This window comes from Sorex araneus, chromosome 4 (genome assembly GCF_027595985.1).
Source record: "Sorex araneus isolate mSorAra2 chromosome 4, mSorAra2.pri, whole genome shotgun sequence".
Taxonomy (NCBI): domain Eukaryota; kingdom Metazoa; phylum Chordata; class Mammalia; order Eulipotyphla; family Soricidae; genus Sorex; species Sorex araneus.
The window spans coordinates 135847536-135866926 of NC_073305.1; the positions used below are offsets into that span (position 1 = coordinate 135847536).

At 42.5% G+C, this 19391-nt stretch overlaps 1 protein-coding gene across 1 annotated transcript in view; it reads left to right on the top strand.

The window, feature by feature from the left end:
• The window catches only part of FIG4 (FIG4 phosphoinositide 5-phosphatase), a 131967-nt gene that overhangs the window by 83493 nt on the left and 29083 nt on the right, over nucleotides 1-19391 (top strand). The window contains exons 20-22 of the mRNA XM_004605717.2: nucleotides 1851-2046; nucleotides 3538-3620; nucleotides 7844-7930. Coding sequence (XP_004605774.1) covers nucleotides 1851-2046; nucleotides 3538-3620; nucleotides 7844-7930 — 366 coding nt within the window. The remainder of the gene's footprint in view (nucleotides 1-1850; nucleotides 2047-3537; nucleotides 3621-7843; nucleotides 7931-19391) is intronic.

Consider the following 19391-nt stretch of genomic DNA (forward strand, 5'->3'; position numbering starts at 1 on the left):
GCACTAGGATCATTAAAGTTGTCAACACTGAAAGTGGAATTTATGGGAACTTCAGCAACATGCTCTATTTTATTATTTTTAATTAGGAACATTACAGATGACATAAAGTCAAGAAGTAGATACTACGCATTATGTCCTGCTCTTTGCCTATTACATAAAGAGTTGGATCAGAATTTATATTCACTGTGCTTATTTTTATTGGCATCCTGAAGAAATATTAAAGCTATATGCTCAAATAGAGGACTTAGTGGATTTACTGAGTGTATTAGCTTAACATTGTTTGGGGGAAGACTATTACTATATCCAATAATATGAGGAAGATGATGAACCAAGACAAGAAACCCTGGTCAGACTGTAGGTACTCAGTCTGAATTGTATGAGATTGGAGAGATGGTACAGAAGTAAGGCACCTGCTTTGCCTGCATCTGACCTTGGTTTAATCCTGGCTCTTCATGCAGTCCTCTGAGTATCATTAGAGATCACTCCTGAGCAAAGACCAAGGAATATCCCCTGAGCCCTGCCAAGTATGGTGTTCTCCAACTCTCAAATCCAAATTATATCTGGGAATGTATATAGGGTCTTACATGGATTCTAGCTACATGTTATTTATATGGTAGAATAATTATTACTGTTTTCCAAATAGGCCACTTTTTTTTAAAGCCTAAATGTGTGGTTTGAAATAGCTGAAGGTTAAGCCCTGGATCAGATGCTAAGTTTAGAATTCAAGGAGTTTCTGGTACAGATGTATCAGTGACCAGCCATATTAGTACATAGTACAGAAATGGTATTGACTAATTTCCAGTTTCAGGAAATAATCTATTTTTTTATAAAATATAATCTATTGTTAGAAAGTTGATTTCATATTCTTTTCTTGTAAAAGTTGATTTCATATTCTTTTCTCTTTGATTTCATATTATGAAAGTTTGTTTATATTCTCTGTTCTTTCAAAATCAGGTCTCTTATGTCAAATTTTAAAAATTAAGAATGAAATATTATGATCTTTTTATAAAAGCTAAAAAGTATTACTAGAAAATATATTCTTAATTTATAAATATTCTTAATTACTCTCAAATTTAGCACCAAAAAATTGTAAGTTTAGATTTCTTCTCCCCCTCTTGTCCCACTTATTATATACTATTAGAAGGAAAGTTCAGCATAGATATTTACTAAAAATACAATAAATTTTAACTTTTAGTTTATAGGTATTAGTTGCTTATTCCTTTGATATAGATAAGAAGCTTTTATTATACTTGATAAAACTCAGAGGAGGAAGGGAAATTCGCATAGATCTGGCTTTTGAGCTCTTTGTTTTGGGGGGGAGGTCACACCTAGTTCTCAGGGATTGATTCTGACTCTGCACTCAGGGATCTCCCTGGTGGGCACAGGGAACCATATGGGTTGCATGCAAGGCAAGTGTCCTAACTATACTATATCACTCTGGCCCCTTTTGATCTAGTCTTAAAGCTTTTGCAAGTTATAGGTAATTTTACTAATGCTGCAAACCTATGTCTTAATAATACATTACATATTTTGAAAATAGTCATTTCAGTTCCCAAAAGGAAAGCCTAAAAATATTTTGAAAAGAAGACTTTGCTGCATCTATATGAACATGCTGGCTTATTTTATGAATTTGTAATAGGGCTTAGGTTTATGCAAGGTCGGTGTGCATGGTAAAATACTAAGGTTTTTCCACTCAGCACAAGTTGAATTCCAAAACTTGTTTCTCATAGTCATTCTCCTCTGCTTCGCCCAGGTTAAGGCTGGCGCAGAGTGATGCACAGTGAGGGCTGAGGGTTCAGTTGAAAGATGCTTTCCACTGACCTGTCCCCCCCCACCCCATTTCTTTCAAGGAACAAAAGCAATAGAGAAGAGACTGTGTTGCAGCGAAAGACGGCAGCCAGCGCCCCGCCACCCCCCAGCGAGGAGGCTGTGTCCAGCAGCTCTGAGGATGACTCTGGGACTGACCGGGAAGATGAAGGCTCTGTATCCCAGCGCTCCACTCCGGTGAAGATGACAGACACTGGAGACAGTACCAAAGTGACCGAGGTGTGGGTCGGAGAAATGAGGGCTGGGTTTCTGGAACCTTTGGGTTGTCAGTGAAAAGGCTGTCACTGTCACTGTCACTGTAATCCCATTGCTCATCTATTTGCTTGAGCGGGCGTCAGTAACGTGTCCATTGTGAGACTTGTTATTGTTTTTGGCATATCAAATACGCCACGGGTAGCTTGCCAGACTCTGCCGTGGGGGCTAGATACTTTCGGTAGCTTGCCGGGCTCTCTGAGAGGGGTGGAGGAATCTAACCCGGGTCGGCCGTGTGCAAAGCAAATGCCTTACCTACTGGACCATTGCTCCGGCCAAGTGAAAGGCTGAGATGAGAAAAGTTCCTGTTATCTGACACCAGTCTCCTTTGGTCTCTGAACTAACCCACCACAAGTGAGGAACACATTCAGCAAAGACCTTGTTGAATAGGAGTTCATTTTGAATTTCATAAAATTGGTGACTTTGTGGGCAACTGGATAGTACAGCAGGTAGGGTGATCTCCTTACACACAGCAACCTTGATTTGGTTCCCCAGTACTCCACATGTTCCTTCAGGTGTGAACCCTGAGTGCCAGGAGTAAGACCAGAGGACCTCTGAGTGTGGCTCAAAAATTAACAAGTTGGTGGGTTTTGTGGTCTGTTTATTCCCTTGCTCAGCATGTTGTTGGAATGCAGGGTTTGGACCTGAGTCAGGCAGTCTTTCTATAGCTTCCGTGTGAAATAAGTAGAGAAATAAGAAGAGGCAGATGGGAGGTAACAGAGGCCCTGGAAACATTGGTGGTATAGAGGGGTGGTAGAGCTATCTATTCAGACCAGGCAGCGATCAACCCTGAAAACAGGCAATCCAAGCTACAACAATTAAACTTAAAAATATACCTGTCAAGGAGGCAGACTGGGGGTAGAAGGGAACTTGGGGACACTGTTAGAGACAAGTTGACACTGGTGGCAGAACATTGTATTCCTGAAACTCAACTGTGAATAACTTTGTAAATCCCGGTGCCTTGAAAAAAAAGGTGTTTTTTTAAGTAGTAGATATGGCAAATGTGATCATTTTATCATTGAATCTGTAACTCCAGGAGTCAACAAGCTACAATTGATTTGCCAAATCCTTTTTTTGCTTTATTGCAACTCAGCCACACCTGTATGTCTGTGGCTGCTTTTGCATGACAGCAGAATTGAACAGTTGTTGGCAGAGCCAATATGGGTCTCCAGACCTGAAGTATTTACTGTCAACCCTCTGCTGAAAAAAGAATTGCCAATTCTTTCATTATATAAAGTCATTATTTAACATTGTTACCCTAAAATGAACTTGTTCAGTAGAAATGAAATTAGATCTTGAAAAATTATTGAGACCATGAATGAATCTGTTGATGGCTACACTGATTGCATTTGTAGAAAGATTCCCAGGTTTGCTTTTTTTCATCTTTGGAAATTACTAAAATGCTAACAACCTAAAAATTCTTCCTGATTTCTGTGTTGTTTTTTTTTTTTAACCTAGAACATGGTCCAGCCCATGAAAGAAGTATATGGCATTAACCTTTCAGATGGCCTCTCAGAGGAAGATCTCTCCATTTATTCAAGGTAAAATGCTTCTATGTAGATGTTAAGGGAAAAATGAAAATGTATTATAACAGAATCTTATATCTAGCATAACATTTTAAAGAATGCAGATGATTAGGGGCTGGAGAGATAGTATAGCAGGTAAGGTGCTTTCTTTGCACACTGCTGATCTGGGTTTGGTTCCTGGCATCTCATATGGTCCCCCGAGCCTGTCAGGAGTGCAGAGTCAGAAGTAAATCCTGAGCACCGCTGGGTGTGGCCCCAAGACAAACAGAAATGCAGATGGTCAGGGCAAGGGAGGTAGCCCAGCAGGCTGGAGCACATGCTTTGTATGCTAGAGCCTAGTGCCATCTCCAGCATGTCCCCTGAACACTGTTAGGAGTAAACCCCAGGGCTGAAACAGGAATAGCCCCTAAGCAATACTGGGGGTGGTCGCAGATCCAAAAAGACAATACTAAAAATAAAAATGTCAACCATACAAAAGAATGTGAATTCTCCTTGGAAAGCAGGTAGTCTTTGGGAGGTCAAATATTGCGCCGTTGACTTACATTTGAAATTAAAGGGCCTGAGTTTTCCTGTGTCCTTAGTGAGAAGATGTAGGGATTTTTATGCCATGTGTTTTCACCGCTCATCTAGAAACTGAAAGCACAAATGCATTCCTACATTCAGAAATCTTCCGAGACCAGCCACCTTATGAAACAAATCTGGGATAACAGCTGAGACCTTTGGCATTTGCTTTAATCTCGGGGCCGCTGGTAGGATTGACACCTGAGGAGGAGGAAGGAAGTGGTGATCACTGGAGCCTGACTCAGAATGTTCTAACTAATGGTTTGCAATGCACTGTGCAAGTGTAGAAAGGTGGAAGCATGCTGTTGCCAAATTTTGGTGGACAGACCTAGCTGAAACGATGGTTTCCACAAAAGGGCATTCTTGAAATTATGTAGACTTCCGTGTGTGTGTGTGTGTGTGTGTGTGTGTGTGTGTGTGTGTGTGTATTTCTGAAAAGATGCAGAGGTAGCCGATTCTAAAAGAAAATTCTCACCTGAGAAATTCTCAGGAATCTGATAGTACTACACAAACACCCTTCAACCTACTGCAGATATTGGGGTAAGTTGTAGGGGGACCCCATCCTCCATTCATATCAGAGTGGCTTATGTAAACCCCATCACAGAAATGAGTATTTCTTCCATAGAAATACCCATAGAAATGAGTATCTTCCATTCTCCCCAGTGGATTCATTAGATTGGATATTGTTAGCTTTTTACTTCAAACTATAAATATAGGATATGTAGAGTAGATATAATGTGTCTAGTCTACACATATAACATAAGATCACAACCTAAAAATGTGTATTGTAATATCACAAGCAGCTCTTGGCTGCAGGAGCACTACTCTGCCTATGCCTTCCTGCCTGAGTTATGTAGCCTTTGAGAACTCAGCCACTTCCTCCTTCTCCTTCTAGACACTAACAAGTAGCGACTTACTAGTCGCAGTTACCGCTCACTGTAGCTAACCCTGTTAGCAGTTTAGCTAGGCTTCTGTGAACAATATGATTTGGAAGAACAAATAACTGGCATTAGCATCTGGATAAACTGACTGTTGACTGCAGAGCGCAGGAGTGTCCTTGGCAAGAATAGAAACACTGGCTCAGGTTAATGAAGCAAAAACAAAGGGTTTCTGGCTTTCAGCAGGACCTTCACCTGCGACCTGTTAACCCAGGGCATCTCTCAGACCCACTTGCAACCCTCTCTTCCAAGGAGTGAGGTGCATTCTAGTTCAGCCACAGCACCCCTTGGGAACTATGAGGAAGATGCAAGGGGCCTGGAGGCAAAGGCAGGCTGCAGGGGAGGAAGGAATCCATGTTCTGCACCAAGGTTCTGGGTCTGATAATCTGAAGAACAGAATATCCTCCTATGATTTGTAGCACACAGGACTGATCTCTTTAACCAACTCTGTGGTAGACTGCAAAGATATTATATCCCTCTTTATATATTAAGAGCACAATTAGATCTTTCAACGATTTCTTAAAACAACCCATTCTGTGCTTATCCCTGGCCCCACAGACTGATGCATTGATTTTCAGCGAGGCGTGCCTGAAACATGAAATGTTGAAATGTAATGTCACTTCAATAAAAAAGGGAGGTGGGACGAGTTGGGCAAGGAACATTTTTAAAGAAATTTAGAAAGGAACCAAAAGACATAAAGAATCAGCTTCCCTGGGACCCAGTGAACAAGACTCTCTTCATTGGATGAGGTGGAGCAGCATATGGTCCCTTCTTGCACACTTCTTCCCGAATTCTTCTTGCACACTTCTGAGAGCATTGTCCTGTCATGAGTGACCCTCTCCCTGCTTAATATGGGGATATGGGATCCCCAGAAAGACTCTCTTTGGCTCTTTACTTCAAATGGGGTGAGTGTCATTCTAACTTCCTCTATGGACGGAATGCCCCTGCTTCCGGAGGCGGAGCCCGAGCTTTGCACCCCCTCTCCTCATCATTCCTTCTACTGCAGACACCCCCGACTCCCCCACACTTCTTCTGCAGTCACCCTGAGCATTAGGAAGACCCACAACCTTCCTTCTGGCTTCGGGAACATTTTGATTCAGATTCTGTACTATGTTTAAGTAAATAGAAATGCACCCATCAGATAAGGGGTTGATATCAATGGTATATAAAGCACTGGTTGAGCTCTACAAGAAGAAAACATCCAACCCCATCAAAAAATGGGGCAAAGAAATGAACAGAAACTTTACCAAGGAAGAAATACGAATGGCCAAAAGGCACATGAAAAAGTGCTCTACATCACTAATCATCAGAGAGATGCAGATCAAAACAACCATGAGATACCACCTCACACCACAGAGACTAGCACACATCCAAAAGAACAAAAGCAACCGCTGTTGGAGAGGATGTGGGGAGAAAGGGACCCTTCTTCACTGCTGGTGGGAATGCCGACTGGTTCAGCCCTTCTGAAAAACAATTTGGACGACTCTCAAAAAATTAGATATTGAATTCCCATTTGACCCAGCAATACCACTGCTGGGAATATATCCCAGAGAGGCAAAAAAGTACAATCGAAACAACATCTGCACATGTATGTTCATCGCAGCACTGTTTACAATAGCCAGAATCTGGAAAAAACCCGAATGCCCCAGAACGGATGACTGGTTGAGGAAACTTTGGTACATCTATACAATGGAATACTATGCAGCTGTTAGAAAAAAGGAGGTCAAGAATTTTGTAGTCAAGTGGATGGGCATGAAAAGTTTCATGCTGAGTGAAATGAGTCAGAAAGAGAGAGACAGACATAGAAAGATTGCACTCATCTATGGTATATAGAATAACAGAGTGGGAGACTAACACCCAAGAACTGTAGAAATAAGTACCAGGAGGTTGACTCCATGGCTTCGAGGCTGGCCTCACGTTCCGGGGAAAGGTCAACTCAGAGAAGCGATCACCAACTACATTGTAGTCGAAGGCCATGTGGGGGAAGGGAGTTGCGGGCTGAATGAGGGCTAGAGACTGAGCACAGCGGCCACTCAACACCTTTATTGCAAACCACAACAGCTAATTAGAGAGAGAAAACAGAAGGGAATGCCTTGCCACAGTGGCAGGGTGGGGTGGGGGGGAGATGGGATTGGGGAGGGTGGGAGGGACACTGGGTTTACGGGTGGTGGAGAATGGGCACTGGTGAAGGGATGGGTTCCCGAACTTTGTATGAGGGAAGTATAAGCACAAAAGTGTATAAATCTGTAACTGTACCCTCACGGCGATTCTCTAATTAAAAATAAATTAAAAAAAAATAGAAATGCAGTGAGGTGTGTATTTTGTTCTATTCTTATAGCCACCATGATGACTTTCTTTTAAAAAAATGTATTTTTAAATTTTCATTGTGGGCCACACTTAGCAGTGCTCAAGGGTCACCTCTACAGTGCTCTGGGAACTATGCAGTGCCAGGGATGGAACCTGGTTTCCTGTGTGCGAAACATGTGTTCTGTACTGTCTCCCTGGCCTGTGATTTCCATTTTTTTAGGGGAAATCACAAAACCACTTTCCTCCTCACGAGCCCACTGTTAGTTCAGACAGTCAGGAGTAAAGGAAGCCCCATGTTTTATTGGGCACTGGCAAGTGCGTGTGTGAGATAAGAAGATGCTGTCATTTGAGCACACATGCCAGTTTGTGTGGAGTGGACTTATTGGAAGCAGCACCCATGTTAGTTTCCTCCTTCTGCATTGTGCCCTGCAGGTTTGTTCAGCTGGGGCAGAGTCAACATCCACAAGACAGAAGCAGCCAACAGGTCTGTGCCCGGTGTCCAGATGGAGTGATAAAACTGTAAGTATTCTATTAAAACTCTTTAAAAAAACTATTTTTGTATCTCTGCCATTTATAGTACTTAAGAAAAGAGATGTTGTAAGAAACATTCACTTTTCATCAAATTAGCACAAATGCCAGGGCATCCCCTCCAGTCACCTCTTGGAGATGGAGCTGTGGGCTCGGGAAGTGATTGGCATCCTGGAAATCCGCCATTCCAGTGGCGGGGTTGAAGCTGGGGAGCTTCCCTCTGTAAACTCTGCTCCCTGCTCTGCAGAGAAGCTGGACACAGGCTTCTCAAGTTCTCCACAAGCTGCTGGGTGGCAGGGATGCATTTGTGTCCTCTCTCTGTCTATCCCACCACCTGTCGTCATGGGTGAGACGGTGTGAGTAAATGCCTCAATAACTCACCCAAGTCCACACCTGGAATCACAACTCTGCAGCTAGTGAATTTTCCACCTTAAGCAGGTAAGTCCTGTGTGACTGTGTCCTCATCTGCAGGATGGGACGGTCACAGCACCCACCCATTCCCCAGATTGCCGATGTGGCTTAAGTGAAATAATGCGCACACATGCCAAGCACAGTTGTCTCGAATAAGCTGTGATCATTGCTATTTCTTCATCTTCTCGTTTGTATGTGCTGCTATTCTCTGCTTGTTGGGACCAAGCAAAGTGAAGGTGGGGACCAGGGGATGCTCTTTGATGCCATGTGCTCAGTTGAGTCTCTTCTATAATATGGGTCACTGTGGTGATAAGAGGTGGTAGTATGCAAGAGGTGTCTGATCCTGTCTCTAGCATAGTCAACATTCGGAAAATGTTCTCTTCCCTCTTTTCTTCCGCCAACTTTACCAGTTTGTTCAATACGTTATTTGATAGGTACAGATTGCCCAACTTCTCCGTTTCTGATTATCATTGGCTGAGCTTTCATGGGAGGGAGAGTGGTTGGGAGGTCCCCTTGGACGCTATTGGAGGGAAGCTGGCTTTCTGATGATGAGTGTGGTGTTGGAATGATGTATGCAGGAAAAGTATTATTAATAGTGACTTAAATCCTGGGACCTCAATAAAAATAGTTTAAAAATACTATTATTGAAATACTTCTGGCAAAGTCTGCTATCCAGATAGTAGTGCCTGGGAGGATTTGGAAAATAGATGGGCCTAAGGGTTATTTAGAAGGGAAAGTGAAGAGGACTTGGAGACTGTTTCAGGGGTGGGAGAGAAAGAGGTCTTTAACAAGCATGAGCCTTGGGGGTGTTTTTGATTGAAGATTGATTAATTCATCTAGCAGCTATAGTTTGAATACACCTGGTATCCGGCCAGTCAAGCTGCCATTTTCTGATATAGGAGCATTCCAGGAGAACCCAACTTGCCTATAGTGTAGCGTCAGAGTGGAGGGTGTTGGGAGATAATTGGATTACCTGATCAGGAACTCAGAAGAGACCTTGCAAGGTATGTAAAGGCAGATGGGCGATAATTAAAGCTACTGGCCAAGGATGAGCCTACCTAGGAAAAAAGCATGGAGTGAGGGCTGGGGAGATAGTACAACAGGAAACATGTTTGCTTTGCCTGAGTCCAACCCTGGTCTGATCCCCAGCATCCTATATGGTCCCAAGAACCCCACCAGGAGTGATCTCTGAGCTCAGAGCTAGGAGTAATCCCTGAGCACTGCTGTGTGTGGCTTAAAAAACAAAATAATAATAAAGTATGAGTCCAACTGAGTCTGAAGTGGGTCAGTGTCTAATGGCCAAAACAGAGGCAGAGAGCAAACCTGTGAGGGAGACAGGAACTAGTGAAAGAATGGAAGGGAGACAAAGTTAGAGCTGATTACAGTTCCCAAAAAGATCCAGTCATCCCTCTCTTGCCCCATCACTGTTCTTGCTTTTTTCCTAAAACAAAAAATTTCCTATTAATATAATGACAGGTTTTCTCTTTTTTTTTCCTGTCTAATTAGCATATGGAAGTTATGGGTTCCCATATGAACTGAGAGAGATGTAACCAAGGAAGGAAAATATTTCAGTGTGATTGTAAAATAGGAGACTGTTCACCAAAATGTACCATACAAATTGATTATTCCATTAAGGAAGTATGGCACAACTTAGGAGGAGAAGATGCTAAAATGAGCACAGCATGCCAAAGCAAGCAAAAACATTGTCCCCCGTTTTCTTCAATATTATGTCTACTTTGGTCTGTAACTGGTCTTGCAGTGATTACTTTTAAATTGTTTTTCTTAAAATATTTAGCATTTGCTTTTCTTGAGTCCCAGCGCAAATGGAAACCATGTGGCTCTGGAAAATCTTTTAACCTTTCCCACTTAATTAGTAAAGAATCTAACACAACTGTGTTTTGGCACAGCATCTTAAAGCAAGATAACAAAGAGCTCAGTAGGCGCCACATTTGGTTGTCATGGCAACTACCCAAGAGTAGTGTCAGTGTGTGCGTGCTTGTGTGTGTGTCTGCACAAGCTTTAAATTGCAGCCCTGTAACTAGGCTCTTAAAATGTCAGCTATTCATTTTTAGATTTCTAAAAGCAATGCCAAAACCCAGATAAATTAGATTTTTATGAGTCTGAAAATTCTTTTTATATTTTAGGTTCTAATATATTTATAAGTGGTAATTAGTTTATATGTATATGTATCTACTCCTCTCTGAATAATTCATAATTTATCAATTTTTCTTGAGGACCAACCTCTGTTCTTTTTTCTAAATATAAGCTATAGCCAATACCAAATGTAAAAGTATTGAGAGTAGGGGCTGGAGTGATAGCACAGCAGGTAGGGCATTTGCCTTGCACGTGGCCAACCCAGGTTCAATTCGCAGCATCCCATATGGTCCCGTGAGCACCGCCAGGAGTAATTCCTGAGTGCTGAGCCAGGAGTAACTCCTGAGCATCGCCAGGTGTGACCCAAAAGGAAAAAAAAATTGAGAGTAAATAGCTGGCAAGGAGTCCCAAAAACAGGAGCTCTGAGATACAGAGAAAATAGACCCCCATATTGAGAAGCTGGAAACTTTGGGCCCCAATACCTCATCCTTTTTTAATAACTTCTATTAGTGCTGGGGGTGGGGGGGCATGTGGTGCTGGCGATCACACCTGAGCCTCCCTCATGCAAAGGATGTGCTCCAGCCCTCTGAATAATCTCCCCTACCTCTCACCCCAAATGATCTTGCAGACCATTTCTTCGAAATGGTTTTTAAACTCCAGACCAGTCCATGTCTGCACCAAATCCACTGTATTCAGTGGGGATGCAACCCCTCCCTTATCACAGTGTGGCAATGGGAGTGGACTAGACTGACTTCAGGTGTGAGATCGCAACTCTTCTGTCTCCCTTTTCTCTATCACCTCAACTCGACACCAGCCCGTCAAGTGGATTGTCCTTTCACCACTGTTTCACAGAAAGGGAGACAGAAGCAGGCAGAGACGTGGAGTAGCATTCCCGAGGCCAATCAGCAGGAAGACATCGATTCAAACGCGGACATGCTGGCTCTTCAATCACTAAGCTGGCTGTGCCTTGATTTACCAGCTGCTTTATCTGTAAACATATACCTACAGGGGGAAAAATACTCTAGTTCCTAGCCTGAACAGCTGTTGCTTTGTTCCTCTAGCAGGAAATGAATTTGCATATGCCGCTATATGTGTCCCTCCTGTTGATCTTGAATTTTCAAAAACTATTTTGTGGGGCTTAAGAGATAGTATAGGGTGAAGGCACGTGTGTTGCTTGTGGTCGACCCTGGTTCAATCCCTGGCACCCCATATCCCCTGAGCATCACTGGGTACATCACTGGAGCCCCCTGCCCCCCACTAAACACCAATCGGTGTGGCTCTGAAGATCCCCATGCATTGTCCCAGTGGTCCAAATAATCCCCAGCACCACAGGGCCTTGAGTAGTATCATGACTTCTGGCCTTTGAGTTGACCAACCAGCCCTGTTGGCCAAGAATCACCAGAAAGGGCCTCCAGGTATTTGAGAGACTTCTTTGCCAAAAAACAAAACAAAACTTGGGGGGGGGGTGCAGGTTGACAGAGCCATAGAACAGCAGATTGGGCATTTGCCTTGCCCACAGCTGACTGGGTTCTATCCCTGGTATCCCATAGGGTCCCCTGAGCATTGCCAGAAGTAAATCCTGAATGCAGAGCCTGGAGTAACCCCGGGCATCACTGGGTGTGACTCCAAAAGCCAAAAAAAAAAATAAAAAAGTTTTCTTTCTTTTTTTTTTTTTAGAACTGCTTTTATTCTTTCCCCAGCACCCCTGCTTGTTGTTCCTAAGGCAAATCTCTGTTCTGGGTGGGGGTACTTGACTTATCATGTGGTGCAGAGGTTGTTCAGCCGCCAGCCCAGCACTGCTGTTGCGGCTGCTCTTGTGCTGGAGTTTACATTGCTACTGAAGAGTCTTTATTTGTATCTCGGTGCAAAAGGTTGTTGATCCACGACTGAGCAACACTCCCGGCTTATTCTATATTATTAGAGAGAAACTCTCATCTGTGTTATCCCCCGGTGGCCCTCAGAAGAGTGCTATATTTCATTTGGTTCACATTAAGCTCTCACTGGGTTTCATAGTATTAAGTTGCATTTTCATTTGGAATTCATTGGAATGTGCTGAGTCTCACCTCACACCCCCACCCCCATTCACCTCTGCATTATAGTCCTTCTGTGTGAGACCTCCCAAGTGTCCATAGAAACCATCTCCCCCAGTGTCTCTCAGATATTCCAGCGGCCCCCTTCCCCCACCTGTGAACACTTTATAGGCTTCCCCTGCCCTGTCCTGCCTGGAGCCTCCTGCCCTTTCATGGCTGGCTGAGGGGTTTATTTCTTCTCTCCTCTGATAGAAAAAGTTTGCAACATTTCTTTAATGTGCTTCCACTTGCACCTGACTAAACGCTGAGTGGAAAGGAGCAGAGGGCAAGGACTGGCTGTGCCTGGCAGGGTGCCTTGTGGCCTTCAAGTGATTCACCGCATTCAGGCAAGAAGGCCTGTTCGCATTTCCACTCCTCCCCTCTCCTTGGGAGTTCTTCACAGCGCCACAAATGCCAGTCAGTGAAGGTTAAGAAGAACACGAGCACGCATAGTGTTAGTGCCTGCCATTCGGTGGCTCACCTATTCCAGGAATTTGTTTCACTTGTGACAAATCGCCTCCAAGAAATGGTTCAAAATTTAACATGTAGAGTTTGGATGAATTCTGTGTAATGTGTGGTAGCAGGTCAATAAGTGCATTTACTGAGTGAGAACCCTAAGGTTGAACTGGCTCCCCGAGAATACATTGCATAATTAGCACTTGGTGACCTTCACATGAGCGTCCCTGGGCTGGGGCTTGGGGCGGTCTGTCATTTGTCAGAGGTGCTTTGACACAGACTGGGAGCCACAATCATGCTGAGCACATGGGCCTTACCCGGTGCCTATGACTAAGGCCTGCTTTGTTTTTTGTTGACACATTTTCAATGAGGTGTTCTCTGTGGGAGTCCCTGCCTCCATAGATTGTATCCAGGTCTCTGCAGTGCTGAGGTGTCTGCTGCAGGCTGAACGAATATTCTGTGCTTCCTGGACAGCTCCTCTTGTCATCTTTCCCAAACACCCGCAAGTACCATCTTTATAGGTCCAAGGATGAGCATGGTCAGGGAGCAGTGATCGGCAATGCATTGGGGAATTCCCTCCCTACGAAGGAGATGGCCAGTGATAACTGCCTCTCAGTCCAAGTAATCTAGACCATCACTTTCCCTGCCATAGGCCATCCTCTCTTCTGCTCTTTTATCTAGTCTGCTCTTTAATGGAAACCCCTCAGGTGTGTTCTTGTCACCTTTTCAAATGGTCTTCTTTTACTTCCCTTGCCTTTCTTCCTTCCAGGTTTACCATCTTTCCTCTTCCCCTCTTTCTTCCTCAGCATCCTTCCTCCATCCCAGGACTTGGGGCAGTTTTAGCTTTTCAGAAAACTTCACTGATCTCTCCAAAGCACCAGTGTCCTCCCTGTATTCTAGGACAATGCTTTTCGGATGGATTCTTAACTCATCAGTGGGACACGAAATAAATTTAATTAGCGTCGAATGAGAGGAAACAGAAAGGAATATCAGAAAGAAACATAGTGTGGTCCCATCTGGTTCTCTGAACTTGTGTTCCATGCATAGGATGTGTGCATATCGGATACCATGTAAAGTGCTTCTCTCTGCAGGATGGACTCCTTCCATTTTAAGGACTCATTGCATCCTTTCTGGATGCAACTGAATTTAAAAGCGTTCATCCATCCTGGCATCTCAGCCAGCACTCTGATATCTGTTGATTGAGGGAAGCTCTGTGCAAATGATCCCTGTTAAAGATCATTAGAAAAAATAAGAGGGATCAGGAAAAATAAAAGGGGGAGAATCAGGAAGAGATGGAAGAGGCTTTTGTGGTGTTCATATGACAGAATGGAAAATGGAAAATACCCCCTTGCTCCAGATTGAGAACAAGGATAAGCATGCACAGGCTGCATGTAGCAGGAATCGCAGCTGAGCGTCTCAGTGAAAGGGTCATTAGATAGATAAAGCAAATGCCTCTTTGTTTGACCATTATCTATAATTGCATCTGCTTACTCTGTTAAACAAGATGAATGTAATGAAACAGGATGAATTTGTTGAAACTCTCAGGAAGGGTGATGCTGAAAGGTTTCTAGCATAAAAAGATTAATAGATGTAAATTTAATTGCAGATACTTGTGCTATTAATTTAACGTATCTAAAATGACTCTGATGTTTGTTGGATTTAGTATATTGCCTGTTTCATGTTAGGGAGCACACTTTTTGTACACTTTTTTTAGGTTCACATGAGGGTTTGGGGTGTGAGGGGAGGAAAGTGATAAGGGTGGGCCACATCTGGCAGTGCTCATGACTTACTTCTGGCTCCACTCAGGGATCACTGCTGGTTGTGCTTGAGGGACCATCAGGGGTGCCAGGGTTCAAATTGGGGTTGGCTATATAAAAGGAAAGCACCTTACCCCCACCCACACACACACACTGTGTCTGCCTATCCTGAGGTCTTAATCACCCCCCTGAAAATGACATTTTTAGGTTCCCTGCCCCCAGGAGCTTTGATATTCTACAAGGTATGGCTTGTAAGGCATTAAAAGCATTAAATGACATATTCATTGGATGCTCACTATGTGCCAGGTTAAGTGCTTACAACAATATCCTTGAATAAATTCTCTGCCTCGGAGGATTCACATTGCCTATGGCTTGGCAGTTCCAGGGCTGTGGAGATGCTCAGGTGGTAGTAGCTGAGGAAGCTGCCAAATATGGAGAAGAATCCCAATGAGGCAGAGATTATGGGGCAGGCCGAGTCTTTGGGCTAAATCCTAATTGAAAGAAAGTTATTGGCTTGAAGAAAGCAGAGAGAACAGTGGGCACAGGCTCCAGACTAGATACCACTTTTGGAGATCCATAGGCCATTCTGTGTTTCTCATAGCGGGGGATCATCAGGGAGGAGGCAAGAGCCACAGACAGGTAGAAACAAGTTCAGAGAGATGCTAAGTAAGGAACCACCCTTCTCCCAGAAGCCTGTTTCCATCAGGGGAGTAATCTTATGCTTATATTTGCATATTAGAAAGGTCACTCTGGAAATAGCAGGAGATTAAAAAAAAAAAACTTATCTGTTGGAAACATCAGGACAAGAAAGTGATTGAATTCTGCTATTTGGCAGTTGAAACAAAGAAGGCATGGAATTTATTTTGTTGTTGTTGTTGGGTCTCCCAAATGTTGCTCAGGAGACTGGGGAGGAAGGGAGGTGGGTGTCTCCATTAGGGATTTTTAGCCAACCAACCGGTGGTTCGTTGCAAGGTCCTGAGGATGCCAAGGTGCTGGGGCCTCTAGGGCTGCACCCCGAGATGCCAGGAATTGAATCCAGGCAGGGCACATGGTAGGCATGTGCCCTAGCAAATATACTGTACTGGCTCCCAGCCCTGGTTGGCGGCAGGGCTGGGGGCGGGGTAGGGGAAGGGGTATTTTGTTTTGTTTTGGTTTAGTTTGAGGGCCATACTGGGCAATGCTCAGGGCTTATTTCTGGCTCTATGCTCAAGAATCACTCCTACGAGTGCTCAGGGGATCATATGTGGTACAAGGGATTGAACCCAGGTCAGCTGCATGCAAAGCAAGAATCTTACCTGCTATACTGTTGCTTTGGCCCGGTGAGGGGATTATTTTAATAAATAAAATAAAATAAATAAAGTAAAGGTAAAAGCATGGTGATGGAGCAGATGTGAGGAGCATATTGTGAGGTAGGCATTTTCTCGTTTGATTGCATAGATGTGCCCATGGAGAGCTAGAACCAGAAATCCATGATAAAAGCATATTGGAGGACAAGGCGATTCACTTGTGCTAATAATTGGACACCCAAGATGATTGGTTAATCTAGGACTCATGTGTTTTAGATTGTAGTCACTCCCCACTGTTCTTGATTTAAAAAGCAAATAAATCAAATGCCTTCACTTTCTCTAAATGGGGTCCAGGTTAAATAGATTATTACGTGGGCTTTCAGAATTTTCTGGACACCCATGGTCAGACTAAAGGAATAAATTTTTTCAATTACTATGATAGGGAGAATTTATTATGATTTCAACTGTACTCTTAGCCCATAGAACACTTTTATCCGTGGCTTGAGTAAGCAGCTTAATCCTGGGAGAACAGTTTTAGATTCCTGATAGGGCCGTGTGAGGGATATTACTCAATGGTTTTCTTAGCTCTGTGTATAAGTGTCACATTCTGTAACAGTTTAACCTTTTGTTAATTTACCAAATTCTCCTGTTTTGTCTAAGGATGGTGAGTGGGATGGTTTAGATAGATATAGTAATTGCTGAGCCCATGCTAGGTCACTGTGGCTTTCTAGAAACCATTCCTTGCACCCAACAAGATGGACAGGCTGGCCAGGTGCATTGTGTTGATTGCACTTATCTTTTTTTTTTTTTTTTTTTGCTTTTGGGTCACACCTGGTGATGCACAGGGGTCATTCCTGGCTCTGCATGCACTCAGAAATTACTCTTGGTGGTGCTCAGGGGACCATATGGAATGCTGGGAATCAAACCTGGGCCGGCTGCTTTCGAGGCAAATGTCTTACCCACTGTGCTATTGCTCCAGCCTGCACTTATCTTTTTGAGCACATCTGAAAAGTCTTTGCACTGAAGATACATTTTTTCAGATGAAATATAAGAAAAAACACTCATTTTATATTTAAATATAGCTATAGTTTCTTATATATGACTTAGGACCCCTGGGAAACTCTTGTACTTGATTTTTTTAATAAAAAAAGTGCTTAAAATTCACCTACAGTCTTTTAATGTTAAATGAATAAATTTTCCAGTTTTTAATATTATTTCTCATTGTCTGTGTTCGCGAAGAAATTAGACCACCATGACAACAGTTGCATTATTTTAACTTTCAGTTTGTTTGCTGTGCTGAGGATCAAACCCAAGGTCTCACACACATGAGGCACGTGCTCTACCACTGTGCCATATCCCTGGCCCTGATCTAATTCTATTTTTATAAGTAAAGATACTCTTATATTTTCTAAAAGTCTTTCTCTCATATCTTCCAGTTTTCGGGGAACAGAAATGTCTTGGTAGCTAGAACCTACTTACTAAGTATTGGTTTGTTTGTTTTTTTTTCTCTCGAGGGTACCCAGTCCACAGGTCTTACTCCTGCCTCTGTGTATAGTGTTCACTTCTGCATTTTCTTCTAGAAGGTTTGTGATTTCAGGTCTTACAATGAAAATCTTCAATTCTTTTTAAATTAATTTTGTAGATGGTGTAGACTTCTATTTCATTCTTTTGCTTGTGAATATTTAGACCTCCTAGCACCATTTATTGGAAAAGCTGTCCTTTCTACATAAGTTTTCTGAGCTTATATAGCAATTGTCAAAAAGCCACTGATTGTATATGCATGGGTTCATTAATAATTTGCAGGAACCTGCATTGGATGATTCTCCAATGACTAGTGCTGGGAGTCAAGTCCGAGCATGTGAGGCATGCACCTTAGTCCCTGTACTATCTCTCTGCCCCGATGAAAGGATTTATATCTGGGATATCAGTTTCATTCTGTTGATTTTCATGTCTATTTTAATGCCAGTATCATACTATTTTAACTACTTAGGTTTTGTAATAGAATTCAGGAAATACAATGCCTCCAGCTTTGTTCTTTCTCAGGATTGACTTGTCTGTTTGGTTGGTTTTGGGGATTTTTGTGTGTGTTTGTGTGGTTCCATATTAATTTTATAATTATTTGTTCTGCTTCTCAGGCCACAGAGATAGTACAGTAGATATGGCACTTACCTTGCTTGCAGCCGACCTGGGTTCAATCCTCTGTGTATGCTATATGGTCTCCCAAGCACTGCCAGAGGTAATTCCTGAGTGCAGAGCCAGGAGTAATTCCTGAGCATTGCTGACTGTGGCCCCAAAACAAAACAAAAAAATAATTTGTCCTGTTTTTCTAAAATGCATAATGAATAGAGCCATGGAAATTTCATCAGATCTGTATATTGCCTTAGGTTGTGTGGCTTTCATTTTTTAATTACAACTTCTTCAAGTTTTTATTTTTTCCACATATAATTTATTAGTGTATGGAAGTACAACCAATTTATCTATACTTTGTATATACTACTTTACTAAATTATTAATCAGATAATCTATTTACTAACAATGTTTTTTGGTGGAATCTTTAGGATTTTCTGTATATATAATTATGTCATCTGCAAATAATCATTTTACTTCATCCATTATTATATAGAGTCCTCTTATTTATTATGTTGTTTGTTTTCTCTAAGGTTTTAAGACTTTTGAATAGAAGTATTGAGTGGAAAAATTTACAACCATTCACCACTGAGTTATCTTAGTTGTGGAATGATCAAATATTAGCTTTATCATGTTGAGATACACTCCCTCTATGTACAGTTTTTTTGGTGGACATTGGTTTTTGTTTAATGATTTTCAAATTATTGAGATAATTTTATTTGATTTTTATCTTTCATTTAATACGATATATCATATCATCTTATTTAATTGCATATGTGAACCATTCTTTCATCCTGGGGTAAATCCCACTTGATCTTGGTAAATGACCCCCTTTACTATGATGTTGAATTCAGTTTGCTAGTACTTTGAGAATTTTTACGTCTATGTTCATAAGGTATATGAACCTTCAGTTTTCTTATAATATTCTTATATGACATATGTATCTGAATAATGAGCTTCTTACTTTTTTGCTGGCTCTCTTCTTTGCGTTTGGTGACTCTTTGTAGTGGTATGCTTTAATGCTTTTATTGTAATCTGTTTGGGGCAGGGGGATCTCCCAAGCTGTTCCCAGTGATAGTTGGCCAACCAACTGGTGGCTTACCACCTGAGCCCAAGAATGAAGTGGTGTTCATGCCATGTGTGATGCTAGGAGCCTCCAAAACTATACCTGGTGTTGTTCTAGGGATCATTCAAGCTAGGGATTGAACCAGCGTCAGGCACATGCAAGGCATGCACTCAACTCCTGTGCTAC